Source organism: Chenopodium album, chromosome 8 (assembly GCF_948465745.1).
Source record: "Chenopodium album chromosome 8, dcCheAlbu1.1, whole genome shotgun sequence".
Taxonomy (NCBI): Eukaryota; Viridiplantae; Streptophyta; class Magnoliopsida; order Caryophyllales; family Amaranthaceae; genus Chenopodium; species Chenopodium album.
The window spans coordinates 4,064,869-4,079,210 of record NC_137841.1 but is presented as its reverse complement, the minus strand read 5'-3'; the positions used below and the strand labels follow the sequence as shown (position 1 = coordinate 4,079,210).

Sequence of the window (14,342 nt, the reverse complement as noted above, 5' to 3'; positions counted from 1 at the left end):
CCGTTACGACACGTAACCACCCCTGAAAATTCACTAAAAAAGGGTCCGAATTAAAAGCGCCAACTCCCCACAGCTTAGTCACACTACTAAATCAGTACAAACTTCCAGGTAGCCATTGAAGAGGGAGGGTGGTAGTTGATTATCAACTCAAATTCTCGTTTTCTCTCTCCTAAATCCCAAAAATGGAGGCAATTGTTGTCCGAAAACTCGGTGATCCATCAACCGCCAATCTCTCCGACGAAAATTCCCCAATTTTTTTGTCGAAGAACGAACCATTGCCGGAGCTAAAATCTCCGACGGCAATTAGGGTTAGGGTTAGGGCTACAAGCTTGAATTACGCCAATTACCTTCAGGTTCTTGGGAAATACCAGGAGAAAGCTCCAATTCCTTTCATTCCTGGCTCTGATTACTCTGGGGTTGTTGATGCTGTTGGTTCTCAAGTTTCTAAATTCAGGGTTGGTGATCGTGTTTGCTCGGTTGCTAATCTGGGTTCGTTTGCTCAGTTTGTCGTCGACGATGAGTCTAAATTGTATGTGGTTTTGTTGTTCATTGTCTTTTTCGATTACTCACTCCGTTCTATTTAATTGTTATTTTGATCGATGTTTGTGATTTATACATACGTAAGTACAAACATAGTCATGTGGGATATTGTTAGAATCGCGTTAATGTTTAATTTCCAAAATATCAATATTTAATTTTGAAAATCAGAAGGGATGAGTTTAGAAAATGAATAGGTGTACTAATGTGAATTAATAAGTGCTTTGAAATAGCCTTACTTTATTTGCTTTCAAATTGTTGATTTGAAGTGTTAGAGTGGAATTGGGTGCAATGTCATTGGTAGATTGCTCGCTGATTTTGATGTTCAAGTTGTAGAAATGCTGGAATGGAGAGTTTTGTTGTAGTTTAGCTCCTGAATTAAGACTATAGCTAAGAGGTCCGTAGGCTATTACTACGCGTTATACAATGAGCACAATGAGATTTACCTCTCTTTTTCTTTGATGATATAAGTATTGATGAAGGAGCATAGATTAGGTTGGAGAGGTATGATATTTGATGCATTGGTTTGATGCTTATATTATGGTTCGTTTTTTGGGTTGTAATTCTACATACTTGAGGGATTGGATGAAGAGAGGTGAAATGGGAGCTAGAAGGAATTATAGGTCAAAAGTGAAACCTCTATCTTGTGTAATCGATGGAAAATTTTTTGGGCGCAAACCTTTACTTCATCTGTAGTGTTGATCTTAGAGTAATGTTTATCAACTAATGATGCAAAGTGGTATAACAAAAGTGCGGAACTTTCTTATATCCGACTGGAGGGGATATTATATGTATTACACTTTACGCATCTGGTTCTGTTGCATCTTGATAGATTTTAATTTTTTCACTCCTATCTTTTAGAGAACTATCATGGTGGAATCCTAATGCATAGTTTCTTATAGCGCTTGTTTTCCTCCATATTCATAATTGGTTCGTAAGGTTTAAAGTACCAGAGGGGTGTGATCTGGTTGCTGCAGCTGCACTTCCTGTGGCATTTGGGACTTCACATGTTGGTCTTGTTCATCGAGCCCAACTTAAAAGTGGTCAGGTATTTCCTTTTTTTACTTGCTTCTGCTTCACCTCATCTCCTTTAGTGGTATGGATGTGACATAAATGTGCTTATCATTGACGATGGGAATATCGTAGGTTTTACTAGTGCTTGGTGCAGCAGGAGGAGTTGGTGTTTCAGCAGTTCAGATAGGAAAGGTCTGTGGTGCCGTTGTCATAGCAGCTGCGAGGTAGTTATTTAAGTGTGTATTAAAGGCAGTTTGGAAGGTCTTGAATGTGATAAATTTTATAATTTGCTTTTTATATTGAACTTTAGGGGGGCTGAGAAGGTGCAATTTTTGAAGTCATTAGGCGCTGACCATGTTGTTGACATAAGCCAAGATAATGTTATTACAAGTGTAAAGGAGTTTTTGAAGGCTAGGAAGCTCAAAGGGGTTGATGTCTTATACGATCCAGTTGGTGGAAAGCTAACAAAGGATGCCATGAAAGTGTTGAACTGGGGGGCTAACATTTTGGTCATTGGATTTGCCAGTGGAGAAGTTCCTATCATTCCTGCAAACATAGCTCTGGTTAAGGTATTTTTCTCAATTACACTTGAATTTGGGTGTTCGGGTGAATGTCCTATGCTCTTTTGAAATTAGAATTCTCACTTACTGCATATGTTCTTATTTTTTCTTGGCTCCATTCATCATATGTCAATATGCTACCTGTTGTTATGATACTCTTAAACAGTTGAACTCAGTCTTTTTGGGCATGACATGCAGTTATTTCTTCTAATACTTTTACTAATCTTTCATGTCTGCTTTCTATCAGAATTGGACTATACATGGACTTTACTGGGGAAGCTACAGAATCCATTGTCCAAGTGTCCTTGAATATTCACTCCAGGAGCTGCTCTCATGGCTAGCCAGGGGCATGATTTCCATCTATATTTCTCACAAGTACAGTCCTGCAGAGGTCAGTGGATTAGCACATATGTTCCAGTTGCTAGCTATACCAATATAATATATCTACAATTTTACTTCTTGGGGAATTTAATTTTTCCTCCCAATCATAGTTATAGACATGAAATATATGATTGCACTTCCCAGTAAAAAACTATGAGGTAGATTTTTTGTGAATCTGTGGAATTTTTCTCTGCTGTTGTCTAACTGGTTAGTGGTCAGACTAATTACTGTTCATAATACAGACCTCTTTCCTAACAATTAAATCATACCTGGGTGGTGGTCCTTGTAAGAAATCAACAAATCCTATCTAGAAATCAGTTTAATATAGTGTCGTAGGATGTTCATCTTTATGTGACAAAGTTAGTTGTGATTAAGAATAGTTCTTTAGGCTTAAGCATCTGACACGTGATTTTGGAATTTTCTTTTTTCTTTTATTTCTCTCTCTGATGTCATACACTTATACTTGACTATGTTCTTTTATTTCATAAGAGGTTTAAAGGCGTGTATGATAATGTATATCGATGGAGGAAATAGTGGGTGATTACAGGCTTTACAGCCTTGATCTACGCAGTATTAGAATTTAATTATCTGAGCTCTTAGTTTTAGTTGATAGGTTTAGGGAGCCATGAGTTTGGTTAAAATCTCTCTTTCTTTCTTTTTTTTTTTTTTTTTTTTTTTTTTGGGGGGGGGGGGGGGGGGTACTGATGATAGTGGTTGGTGTTAGGCATGGTCTTTAAGTTCTTATTTTTATTTACATAATAATTAGTCATGAGCGTAATGCCCGACATAATTACTCATAAATGCCACAACCTAAGCATCAGGAAAGCAGAAAAAAAAAGACCCAAAATTATACAAAGTCAAAGACCCAAGTCAATTTCCATCAAAAATAAAAAAGACCCAAGTCAAGAACTCAAATCACTCAGGTTAGAGAGTAAGGAGACGATTGCAAAACACAGTACAGGCTAGCCACTCATCTAACAAAATTAGAAAAGATCCATGATTACAACAGAGAAATTAAAGTCCTTTTTATAGAATCACAAAATTGATACTAGGCTAGCTAATTGGCTGGTGCAGGAGGATGGCGCAACTGCTAGAAGTTGGCTGTTGAGGGTGGGGAGAACTTTTCTACTACGTATCTTATTTTATGTATCTAGCCACCATATTATCTATGTCCTCATGTTTGTTTCATTCAATTCAGGGTAGAAGAGGTGAAGGATATGCAATTTTTTTTCTCCAATCCTCCATTCCTTGTGATTTGTCTACTTAAGTAACTTTTCTTATTTCATATGGTCTGTCTTTGAATATATCAAAATAATGCTTATTATGGAGTAGTTCTAATACCAATCGAATATTTAATAATTGCTCTACTTTTTTGAATAATTTGAAAGCCAAAAGTCAAGGAATGGAGGGAGTCTCAAGTTTAGACGTTTAGTTGATCCCTTTCCCTACCAAGGGTTGTCGTGTTTGCATCATGCTTTCATGTGCTTTACAGTATTGCTGTTTTACTGGCTGAACTAAGGGCTTGTAAAAATTCTCTAGCAAGTATCTTACTGGATGCTGGTCAAATTTTTATTGGCTTTTGGTGTAGATTTGTCTTTTGTTTTGCACTTGTGCTACATCTAATATTCTAGTTTTGTCCAACAGGCTAACCTTGCATTTGCTGCCATCAAAGATAGAAAAGCAATTGGTAAGGTTCTTATTACCTTCAATGATCAGAAGGCTGCAAGAGCTAAGCTTTAGGCTCAATGGGTTTTACCAACGGACTGTCAAGCATAGCAGCAACATTTGTTCATAGATGTAGACCAGAGTTGTTTTCCTAATAAAATCCTGTAAAAAAAATTGTAATACATAATTACATTTGCTTATTATGACTTGGAAGATGTCTGTGACTATTGCTGAGAAGCCTGAGATAGCTGCAGTTTGTCATGTTAGGCATATTGCATATGAGTATATGACTCGGTACATTTTAAGCAACTGTATTACAGATGATTAGATAGCTGTAAGCCTGTAAAAGATGTTCTCTGTGCTTCTGACTAAGGTTTAACTTACGGAACTATTATCAAATAAATTTACAGCTTTTACTCCCTCCGTTTTCGACTAATTACTGTAGTACAGGATGCATAAACTATATCAATCAGTAATAATATAACAGTTTTCATACGATAACTTAATAATACCAACTAGTAGTTCAATGGTATACAAACAAAGGCACTGTTCTTTAGAGCTGCTCTGCTCTGCTTTGCTCTGCTGAAATCTGCTCTGCTCTGCTGAAATCTGCCCTGCTCTGCTCTGCTCTGCTTAAAAATAGTACTTAAAAATACCTGCTTCAATCTGCCCTGCTCTGCTTCAATCTGCTCTGCTCTGCTGAAATCTGCTTTGCTCTGCCCAGAAGCTCAAAAGAACAGGGCCAAAGTACTCCGTAACACTTTCTCTCATCTCTCTTCTTGTTATTCACTTCTCTTGATTTTGTGACAATAGTTATAAAACGAGACAACCTCCTCTTCCAACTTCCAAGTAGTAGTTCCAAAACAATACAATAATATTGATATCAATGTCTTCATGTATTCATATCACATGACATTATTCGTCCCTTATTTTTGTTCTTTCCTATTGTTCGTTTTGTTTGCCCATTTTCAAAATTAACAAAGTAATCAAATTCAAAATTATGGTGTAATTGGGTATCCTTTTATTTTGAATAAGACTTTTTTCTCTTTATCAAATAAGAAAGTGTGGCAAAATTGATATGAACTGAATTGAAATTCGTGGCAATTAATTTGAGATGAGCACTCTCCAACTTATAACCTAGATAAATGAAATACTCGTATGTGGTAAATCAAGTGACATAAGTTAGAATAATCGGTTGAAACACCAAATAATGATGGTTGACTGGTAAATTCATTGTTGTTGATTGTGTAATCACAATTTTTAAGGGAGAATATACTTTGTTTAGGTGTGGTTGTTGTTACAAAGATGTCAACTTAATTGGACATTTATGGAGGGGTTGAGCCCATATTAAATGAGCATTAAAATTGGTGTATAAGCCGCTAAGACAATGATGTAGAAAATATTCAATCCTAAATTTTTTTTATCTACGTATTATTTTTTTTTTTTACAATTTTGATTAATAAGCAATTATTGTCCCATAAAAAAAACCAAATGTCATAGTGATTAACTGATTGTATAAATATTTTTATTGATTCAGTTATAAGAAATCTTATTGGATCAAACCGAAATAAGAGTCATCCAATGTAATTAACAAACAACGGATCGTAAGAGAAAGGATAAAGGAATCTCCACTTTTAGAGTTGCCCTATGTTAGTTAAAAATGCCTCACAATTCACAATATAATCATATTATCAAAATGATTAATTAGTATTATTGTCAATTTGAAACGTATGAAACAATTTACAAAGTTGTAAATGATTACTATTACACCACCACCCAAAAAGTCAGAAGGCTTCTTCCAAACCTCCCTTCTCCTCCTTCCTTCCCCCAAATTTGAGGATTTGAGGATGAATTAACATTCAATTTTTTGAGAGAAAATAAATTGGGGCTGATTCAATCTTTCCCAGAAAATTGAATCCCAGAATCACTCGCTAGGTAAATAAAATTCATCTCTTTTTCTTTCGAATCCATGTTGAATTATTATTTTTTGAATTTTGGTTTTTGAATTTTGACATTGGCAAGCTCAAATTAAGAATTTCAAGATTAAAGGGTATTCAAACATTGAATTTGTTGTTAGGTTTAGTGGGTATAATTTCATATGGGTGTTGTGATCTTGTATACTGGTATCTGCTAAGTCAATGAGTTCAATTGTTTCAAATTCTGAAGGGTTTGTTCCATCATCATTTTTTGATTTATCGAATTCTGGAACTTCTGACCCTTTTCGTCGTTCCGAAACTGGTAACAATGATACTGCTGATGACAATAATGATAATGTTGAATTGTTGAGTGTGTCTTGGAACCAGGACTATACCTGTTTTGCTGCAGGTACTAGTCGTGGTTTCAGGATTTATAATTGTGATCCGTTTAAGGAAACATTTAGGCGTGATCTTAAGAATGGAGGGTTCGGAATCGTTGAGATGCTCTTTCGTTGTAATATATTGGCATTGGTTGGTGGTGGGATGGAGTCTCAGTATTCTCCTAATAAAGTTATGATTTGGGATGATCATCAAAGTAGGTGCATTGGTGAGTTTTCGTTTAGGTCAGAGGTTCGTGGTGTGAGGTTGAGGAGGGACCGTATTGTTGTCGTGTTGGAGCATAAGGTGTATGTTTATAACTTCTTGGATTTGAAGTTGCTTCATCAGATTGAGACTTTGGCGAATCCTAGAGGGTTGTGTTGCTTGTCACACCATGTAAATACATTTGTCCTGGCTTGCCCTGGTCGTCGTAGAGGGCAGGTTAGGGTTGAACATTTTGGACTTCATGTGACAAAGACTATAAATGCCCATGAATCTCGCCTGGCATGCTTTGCATTGACGTTGGATGGACTCATTCTTGCTACAGCTAGTACGAAGGGAACACTTGTACGGATTTTCAATACCATGGATGGTACTTGTTTGCAAGAGGTATTCCTTCCTTCCCAGAATAAGAGGTTTTTAAGGCTATGCATAAAATATTTAGTAGCTAAATTGGTGTTTTGAATTGCTGGATGATAATTTGTAGTATATAGAATAACAGATGATAAAAATTAAAATAAAGAAAATTTGTTGGACTTTTGGAATGGACAGAGTAATATAATTGTAAAATTCCACTAGGAAACTCACAAGTTCTATATTTACTTTTGTTTGTCTTAGTTTCTAAGCTCTCTTTTATGCGATTTCTAATATTGTTATGCTAATTTAAAGAAGATGTAGTTAAGGAGTGAGCTTTTGAATATTTACCAACAGAAGCAGTCTCTTGAAGCCATGTTTTCTTTATGTGCTTGTAGAGTGTAGCTGCCTACCATGTTTACTCTTGCTTTAGAAAGAGAATCTCCTTTCCTTTTTCCATCTAGAGCTTGTGCTCAGGAGGAAAGAAAGCAGGGAGATTCTCTTTTTGATGTTGCAATTTATCTTTACGTAGTAAAAGTAGTTGGAGTCCTGCAGGAGGACCAATTTTTTGTTGTGACAATGTGATGAATGGGAGTCTAGGTTCATATTGGATTCGGTAGAAATCTAACTTTACAAATCATCTCTGTAAGAAGATAATTTTAAAGCATAAAGTTGCAATGTAATACTGTAAATCTTTAGTTTGCAGTATACTCCGTATTTTTGAAGCCATAAACAGTTCAAATTCCATCTTACCATTCCTCCCCCCCCCCCCCCCTTTTTTCTTAAAGTAATATGTATTTTCATTTAATATTAAAGGTATACATTTTACAAAGTATACAAAATAACAAAATAGGCCAATTGACCAAATTGGTAAATAAAAAAGACCCCTAGCGACAATTTGGTAAAAAAACTTAATCCGACGACAATTTGGTAAAAAAACCTAACCATATGCGACAATTTGGTAAAAACAATAAACTCCGGCGACATTTAGACCAAAAATTCTATTTTTTCCAACAAACTCTTTAAAAACCATAATTTAATTTGTTTTTGTGATTTTAAATTTATTTTTCCTTTTATAAATTTTGAATACCTATGCCATTTCTTTTTCATTTTGCAAAATCTTGATACCAAATTTATTTCCTACCCCTTTTTAAAAACATTTCGTTAATAGGAGGTATGAAACTTAAGTGAAAATTGATACTAAACATGTAATTTCTTGAAATTGTTATTTCTATAAAAAAAAGGATTGATAAATAACCACGAAAAACGAACTAAATTAAGTGTTCACGAGTAATTTGTTGGAAATTTTTGTATTTTTTGGGTAAAATGTCGCCTGAGATAATTTTATTTACCAAATTGTCGCTTAGGGTTAATTTTTTTACCAAATTGTCGCCGGAATTATTTTTTTTACCAAATTGTCACTAAGGGTCTTTTTTATTTACCAATTTGGTCAATTGGCCTAACAAAATATATTTTCTAAATTAATGATAGATATGGAGTTGCTCATGAGTTTCTTGAGTTGTGTTTGAGTTCAACTCAATTTGCCTCTCTAAGGTTTCAAGATCAAGTGGAACTTGTTTTAGTTGGTTGCCTATCAAGATTTGATACTATGTTGATCAAGTAGCTTTTAGTGATTTTGTCTGATTCTTTATAGGTTCGTAGAGGGACTGAAAAGGCTGATATATACGATCTTGCCTTCTCTCAAAACATTCAATGGTTGGCTGTATCAAGTGATAGAGGCACTATCCATATATTCAGTCTTAGAGTCCGCGTATTTGGTAATGTTGAATCAGCTCGACCTTATTCTACTTCCGAATTGCAGCATCAGAATTCTTCATCTTCTCTTGATTCCCTCATTGCTCAGAATGTCAATGCCGGTGCTAATCCGAGTTTATCTCTTCCTTTTGTGAAAGGTATGATTAATAGTATACCTGCTATATTATGCGGTAGATATTACTAGAAAAAATTCTATAGATTGTTTCTTGGGTTTGGGGGGGGGGGGGGGGGGGGAGGGGGTTGGGGGGGAGTGTGGGTTTGTTGGTCAGTTGGTTGTGAACACAATTGAGCATTCAAAGAAGGAAAATCCTTTATCCCTTTTGTAGAACTATGCACTGTTATAAAAGAACTAAATATAATTAAAGAAAATTCTAACGTTTGTCTAAATCTATACGTGCAACTATCTGAAAAGTTCTATAGTATCAAACTACTATAAGTCTATAAGTGCATTGATAATTTAGTAACTTGTTTTAAAATAGGAAAGAGTAATGTTACAGCAGAAATAGAGGGGAAAAGGCTTTCCATGATAGCAGTCTGTTTGTGATTCAGAAGAGACTTTTAGTGCATCATGAATTAAGCTGTAAAAGGATGTACTTTTAGTAAGTTGCCTTCATTGACCAACATTTTTGTATCCCTTGTTTTTTTGGCAGGAGTACTACCAAAATATTTTAGTTCTGAATGGTCATTTGCGCGTTTTCATTTACCTGAGAATGCCCGATGCATTGTTGCATTTGGATCCCACAACACTGTCATTGTGGTTGGCTTGGATGGAAGGTATATGGAGATTTTAACTCTATTTATGTTGATCTTATGATTGCCCCTAGACTTTGAGTGAATGACATAGCGACATAGCGTAGTAGACTGGGACAGAGATTTTGATTTTGATTTTTTTAAATATATTTAATTTATTATCTTTTACGTGACAATGACAGCTATATTCTTGTTATGACTTGATGAGTGAAGGTTAAATTACAATTTTTCAATGGCTGACTTTATAACTTAGTGTAATATGGATGAATGTATGATTGATATAGTGCCTGAAAGGTTTCAGTACCTAAGTAGTGTGGCCACGTAGATGGATGATGAAATATATGAGTAGTATATTAAAAGCTCAGATTTCAAGTCTCAAGTTAAAATAAGCTCTCACCTTAATTCCAATTTATAGTCCATATTCCATAAGCCATGTCCCAAAAAAGCTGAAAGTGGATGATATTCACCACGTTATCATTAGAAACTTCTAAATACCTAAGTTGTAACACTAAAACATCCTCATAAAAGAGCAAAAGAAGCAAACCAAAATTTTAGTGGGTTGATTTGAGTGAGGAGGTTCAAAATAAATTATGCAAAAAGTGAGGAGTTTCATGAAAAAAGTATGGAGTCAGTAGAGTTGTTAACTAAAGTAATAAGTCTGAATTGTGCTGTGGTTGGAGAGAGATAGGGGAAGAAGTTTCTGAATAGTATCACTAGTTCAAATCTACAGTGCTACAATCCATTGACTTGCTAAAACTTGCTTAGCGCCTTTGTTAATCGGACTCGGCATTTTGGCCGCCGAACGCGCGTCGACACGACGCGTATGGGATTCGGACACGAAATTCGTGTCCAATTCGTCAACTTCTCCTCGGATTCGGCAGAAACCCTAATTCCCAAATTAAACAAAAATGAAGAAGTAAAAAGTAATAAAACTATAGGGCTTTTACTCGTGGGTCTCTGGCGAGCCAAACGCCATTCTGATTTTGCATCGAGGGTGACGGAGAAAAGAGACTCCATTGAAGTGCAGGGAGTTTTTTAGGTAATTTCGTGGGGCTGGTAGTGGTGGTGGTCTCGTGGGGATTGGTTGTGGTGGTATCGTGGGGTGGTAGTATAGGTGGTGAAGCTAGCGTTGAAGGCGGCGGTGGTGTTGGTGAAGGCAGTGTCGCGGTGGTGGTGTTGGTGAAGGCGGTGTTGGACTGTTGGCTGGTCTTGGTGGTGGCGGCAGTGGGTGGTGTTGGTTGGTCTTGGTGGTGGCAGTGGGTGCTTGATTAATTATCCAAATATTCTATCTCCACCTTAATTACATACCCCTAGAATACATTAATTATCATTATCAAATTTTGCTTCATGAACCGCAAACCCTCCCAAAGTTGCAGAAAACATTTAACGGAGGTAGTATGATAAATGGAAATGGTGGGAAATTATAAATTAAAATAACTAATTATATTAGCAATAAATGATATAAGTATAAGCTATGAAAATAGATTGTAAGGGAAGTAAACAATAATTGTTAATCTTGGGAAAAAAAATAGGTACAAAGGTTGTTATTTGTAATTGATTATACCCATATGTTGCCATTGGCAACTTTCATGCCAGTGCGAGGGCTAACTTTTAAACCTTTTATGACTTTATGTTTCTCCACCATCTAATGTTCACTTTTCGCATAGGAAATCACTTAGGAGGTATCTAGGTTCGTTCATTCTAGTAACCCAAACTGATCACTTTTGTTTGGTGGAGAACAAAGTTGGGTATAAATGAAGTCAGAGTTTATTTTCAGTGTTTCCCCAAATCCTAGCCCATCATATTATTTTTGAGGAAGCAAATTCAGAAAGGATTTATTTATTTATTTAAAAAAAAAAAAGGCAGCTGTAATTTCAACACGCCATTATCCCCAATTTTCCTTTTCTTTCTTGCTGGCTCCCTTACCCCTCCCTTCCCCTATTTAATAGGCTAATGCAGCACAGGCAGTCAGGCAGTGGCAGAAATATATATCCATCACAGCCAGCAATCAATTGTGCCACCGTAACCCATGACACTTTTTTCTACTGCCAATATTGTTACTATGTAATATGATAGTGTAAAGTGGTTAGAGGAGGGGAGGGTATGTGGTGTCTAGAACTCTCAATGTAAAAACCTATTCCCCTTCTATCTATTGTGACATTTTGGTTGAGCAGAGCCTTGCTGGTGTTGTAAGGGAAGTTTGTTGCTCTCCCTCAGATTATGATCACTGCATTTCTTGGTGCAGAGGATGGGGGCAGAGAGTTTGATGAGGGAAGGAGAGGATGCATGCGATTGTATAGATCCCCTTGACTTAAAGATTAGAGAATTCCTCTGAGTATGATTGTTCTGATAGCATCTACAATTACAGAAATATCTATGAAACTGAACCCGATTACTGAATTGTTTCGAGAACCCGTCTTTAGCTTTAAGTGCCTCTTTGGTTTCTTCTGTTTTAGTATTTGAAGTGAATGTCACTTTTAGTTTTCAGTTAGATTGTGTCAAAAGCTTTCAGTTAGATAGGGTCTTTCTTTTCGTATAAATAATGGTGCCTTCTTTTATGCGGCTTGCTACTGTTTCACCCTTTTGATTGATATCTGCCATTTCCTAGGAATTTTTATTGCTTTAGAGTGATAGAGTTGGCTTTATTTAATATCTGTGAGATAGTTTGAATAGTTTTTTATGTGTGTGATCTTTAGTGTACTGATCATCAGATTGGGAAATTTGTGATTGAAATTTTTAGTGCTTGGTCAACAGGTGCAAACCTCTATTAGCTCTCATGTAGTGTTGTTGGACTTACTATTACTTTGAGTTGTGTGATTGAGTGCCTTGAACTATCATGTCAGGACATCACTTACCTAAGCTAATGGTCGAAACTATAAAGTTTTCACCATCATATGATTTTGCTTCCCTTGCGTGCCAATCATGCTGGTGGATTTGTTATGTTCTATGTTGATGGGAAAGAGATGAATCAAACACATTCTCAATGCTCCTTATTTTCATGCTCCCAAACTAGTCAATTCACTAGGGACATGAGGAGCTTCAATTGAATAGCTGCTTATATGAATTGAATATGCTTGATTGGTTATTGCAGTAGCAAATTGTAATTCTTATGTTTCTTCAACCTTCTATTTTCGGAACTTGTTGGGACTTGGAACTATTTGCTTATCATTCTTTAGGGACTTTATGAGCTGGAACTTGAATCAGAACTTCTGATTATATTTAAACGTTTGATTGTATGATTGTTTATTGCACTAGTTATTAATAATTCACTCGGAAGTATTTTACAGCCTTCTGCTTACTTTTTTTTTCCATCTTCTATTTTCTCCTTCCAGTTTTCATAGGTGCAGTTTTGATCCCAACAATGGAGGGGAGATGTCTCAGCTGGAATATGTTCGCTTTCTCAAAACTGATGGTAGCCCGAGTTAGTCCAACTATATGCAAAATATCCATGGCTGTTGAAAGTCTCCAGTTGTCCATGTTAACTGTCGTGTGTAGATATTGCTACAAATATTGTTTGATGTTTAAAGTTGGAACATAAAACTCTTTACTAAAGCTGTATATATGTATGTATGTTCCATTACAATCTATTGTTTGGTTAAGTTCGGCTAATATGTAGAGATGCCGACTGCTGTTGTTACTTGTGAATACATAGCGTCATATCTGCATTGCGCTTACTGATTCAGATTTGCTCTTTTAGACAATAAGACTAATCTTAACTTTGGTTGAACATTGGAAGAATTTCTTCGTCTTTCTAATGTAGTTGCTGAAATATTATTTGCTCCTTGATTTTTATTTCTCCTTCCAAAATTATTAGGCGCTTCTGCATATGGAAGGAAAATCAGGAAAAACTTGTCTTGGATTTCCAAATATAAAATTGCTAGCTATCTTGGACTAATTGTGTCCTAGTAAAACGATGGTGGTTAATGGTCATCAACTGTATTCGTACATATAATCAAGCAAAATCTACCTATAAATGGATCAATATGTTAGTGAGCTTGCACAAAATGATCATGAGCTGCAATAAAGTCTGTTGCTTTATTACCCTCTCTATATTTACGAGTAATGTTTGATAGGGTGTATTGAATTGCATCTCTAGGGTATATAATGATTTTTTTTTTATCTACCAATTGGGTATGTCCCAAATTGTATAGGCCCAATTGTTAGATGGAGTATTTTATGTATATTTTAGAAGCTTTCGGAATCTAGATACATGTAGCTTGGTTGGTATTGCTTTTTATTTCTCTAAAATTTTCTACTATGCAAGTCACTAAAATAATATAGAAAATTCTTGACTTTGGAACTTTAGAAGCAACTAAAAATATGGTTCATGAACATTCTAGAATATTATAGCTACATGATGAAGGAAATTCTGGAATCTTTTAGCCATTTATTTCATTCTCTATTTTCAACTATAAATACGTGTATATGCTATGAGCATTTGATCAATATATACACAAGAAGTAATATCTATACACAAGTCTTTTTAGCCTCATTGTATGCAATCCACCTTGTCTCTATGAATCCATAGCTCTCTTTTTGTACTATTCCTTTGTGAGTTCATATAATGAGTTTGCTTGAACTATTTAATTTCATATAGTGGATTATTTGATGCTCGTCGTTTATGGTTTTTTATTCTATTGAGAAATTTTCCCTTGTTAGATATTGTGCGTCATTTCTCTTTTATTATTTCTCACCAACTCTAATAATAAAGCATGTATCCATAGAAAGAAAAACACATTAATTTGCGCATGATATAATTAATCAACCCAAGCATATAAGAATAATAATATTA

At 35.5% G+C, this 14,342-nt stretch overlaps 2 protein-coding genes across 4 annotated transcripts; both read left to right on the top strand.

Moving 5' to 3' along the window:
• Positions 1-68: 68 nt before the first annotated feature.
• Positions 69-4,576, top strand: LOC145641622 (uncharacterized). 2 transcript variants are annotated; one of them, XM_081692476.1, is made up of 6 exons: positions 69-529; positions 1,477-1,585; positions 1,684-1,775; positions 1,862-2,120; positions 2,359-2,502; positions 4,137-4,576. In XM_081692476.1, exons 1-6 carry the CDS (start codon positions 183-185, stop codon positions 4,230-4,232), a joined length of 1,047 nt encoding a protein of 348 aa, XP_081548602.1. In that variant the 5' UTR covers positions 69-182; the 3' UTR covers positions 4,233-4,576. The 2 variants fall into 2 exon arrangements, with proteins under 2 accessions (XP_081548602.1, XP_081548603.1); XM_081692477.1 differs by having other exon boundaries at positions 289-529; positions 1,440-1,585.
• A 1,293-nt stretch (positions 4,577-5,869) lies between these two features.
• LOC145641621 (autophagy-related protein 18d-like) lies at positions 5,870-13,319 on the top strand. 2 transcript variants are annotated; one of them, XM_081692475.1, is made up of 4 exons: positions 5,870-7,060; positions 8,847-8,937; positions 9,451-9,574; positions 12,883-13,319. In XM_081692475.1, the coding sequence occupies exons 1-4, from the start codon at positions 6,296-6,298 to the stop codon at positions 12,974-12,976; spliced, it is 1,074 nt and encodes a 357-aa protein (XP_081548601.1). In that variant the 5' UTR covers positions 5,870-6,295; the 3' UTR covers positions 12,977-13,319. The 2 variants fall into 2 exon arrangements, with proteins under 2 accessions (XP_081548601.1, XP_081548600.1); XM_081692474.1 differs by having other exon boundaries at positions 5,871-7,060; positions 8,679-8,937.
• The last annotated feature ends 1,023 nt before the right edge of the window (positions 13,320-14,342 follow it).

Excerpts from the sequence above, each read along its gene's own strand:
- LOC145641622 (XM_081692476.1), top strand. The coding sequence starts at position 183 with ATGGAGGCAATTGTTGTCCGAAAACTCGGTGATCCATCAACCGCCAAT. Across the intron at positions 1,776-1,861 it reads GTTGTCATAGCAGCTGCGAG|GGGGGCTGAGAAGGTGCAAT; the intron begins GTAGTTATTTAA and ends ATTGAACTTTAG. Across the intron at positions 2,121-2,358 it reads CAAACATAGCTCTGGTTAAG|AATTGGACTATACATGGACT; the intron begins GTATTTTTCTCA and ends GCTTTCTATCAG.
- LOC145641621 (XM_081692474.1), top strand. The coding sequence starts at position 6,296 with ATGAGTTCAATTGTTTCAAATTCTGAAGGGTTTGTTCCATCATCATTT. Across the intron at positions 7,061-8,678 it reads ATGGTACTTGTTTGCAAGAG|GTTCGTAGAGGGACTGAAAA; the intron begins GTATTCCTTCCT and ends GATTCTTTATAG. Across the intron at positions 9,575-12,882 it reads GTGGTTGGCTTGGATGGAAG|TTTTCATAGGTGCAGTTTTG; the intron begins GTATATGGAGAT and ends TTCTCCTTCCAG.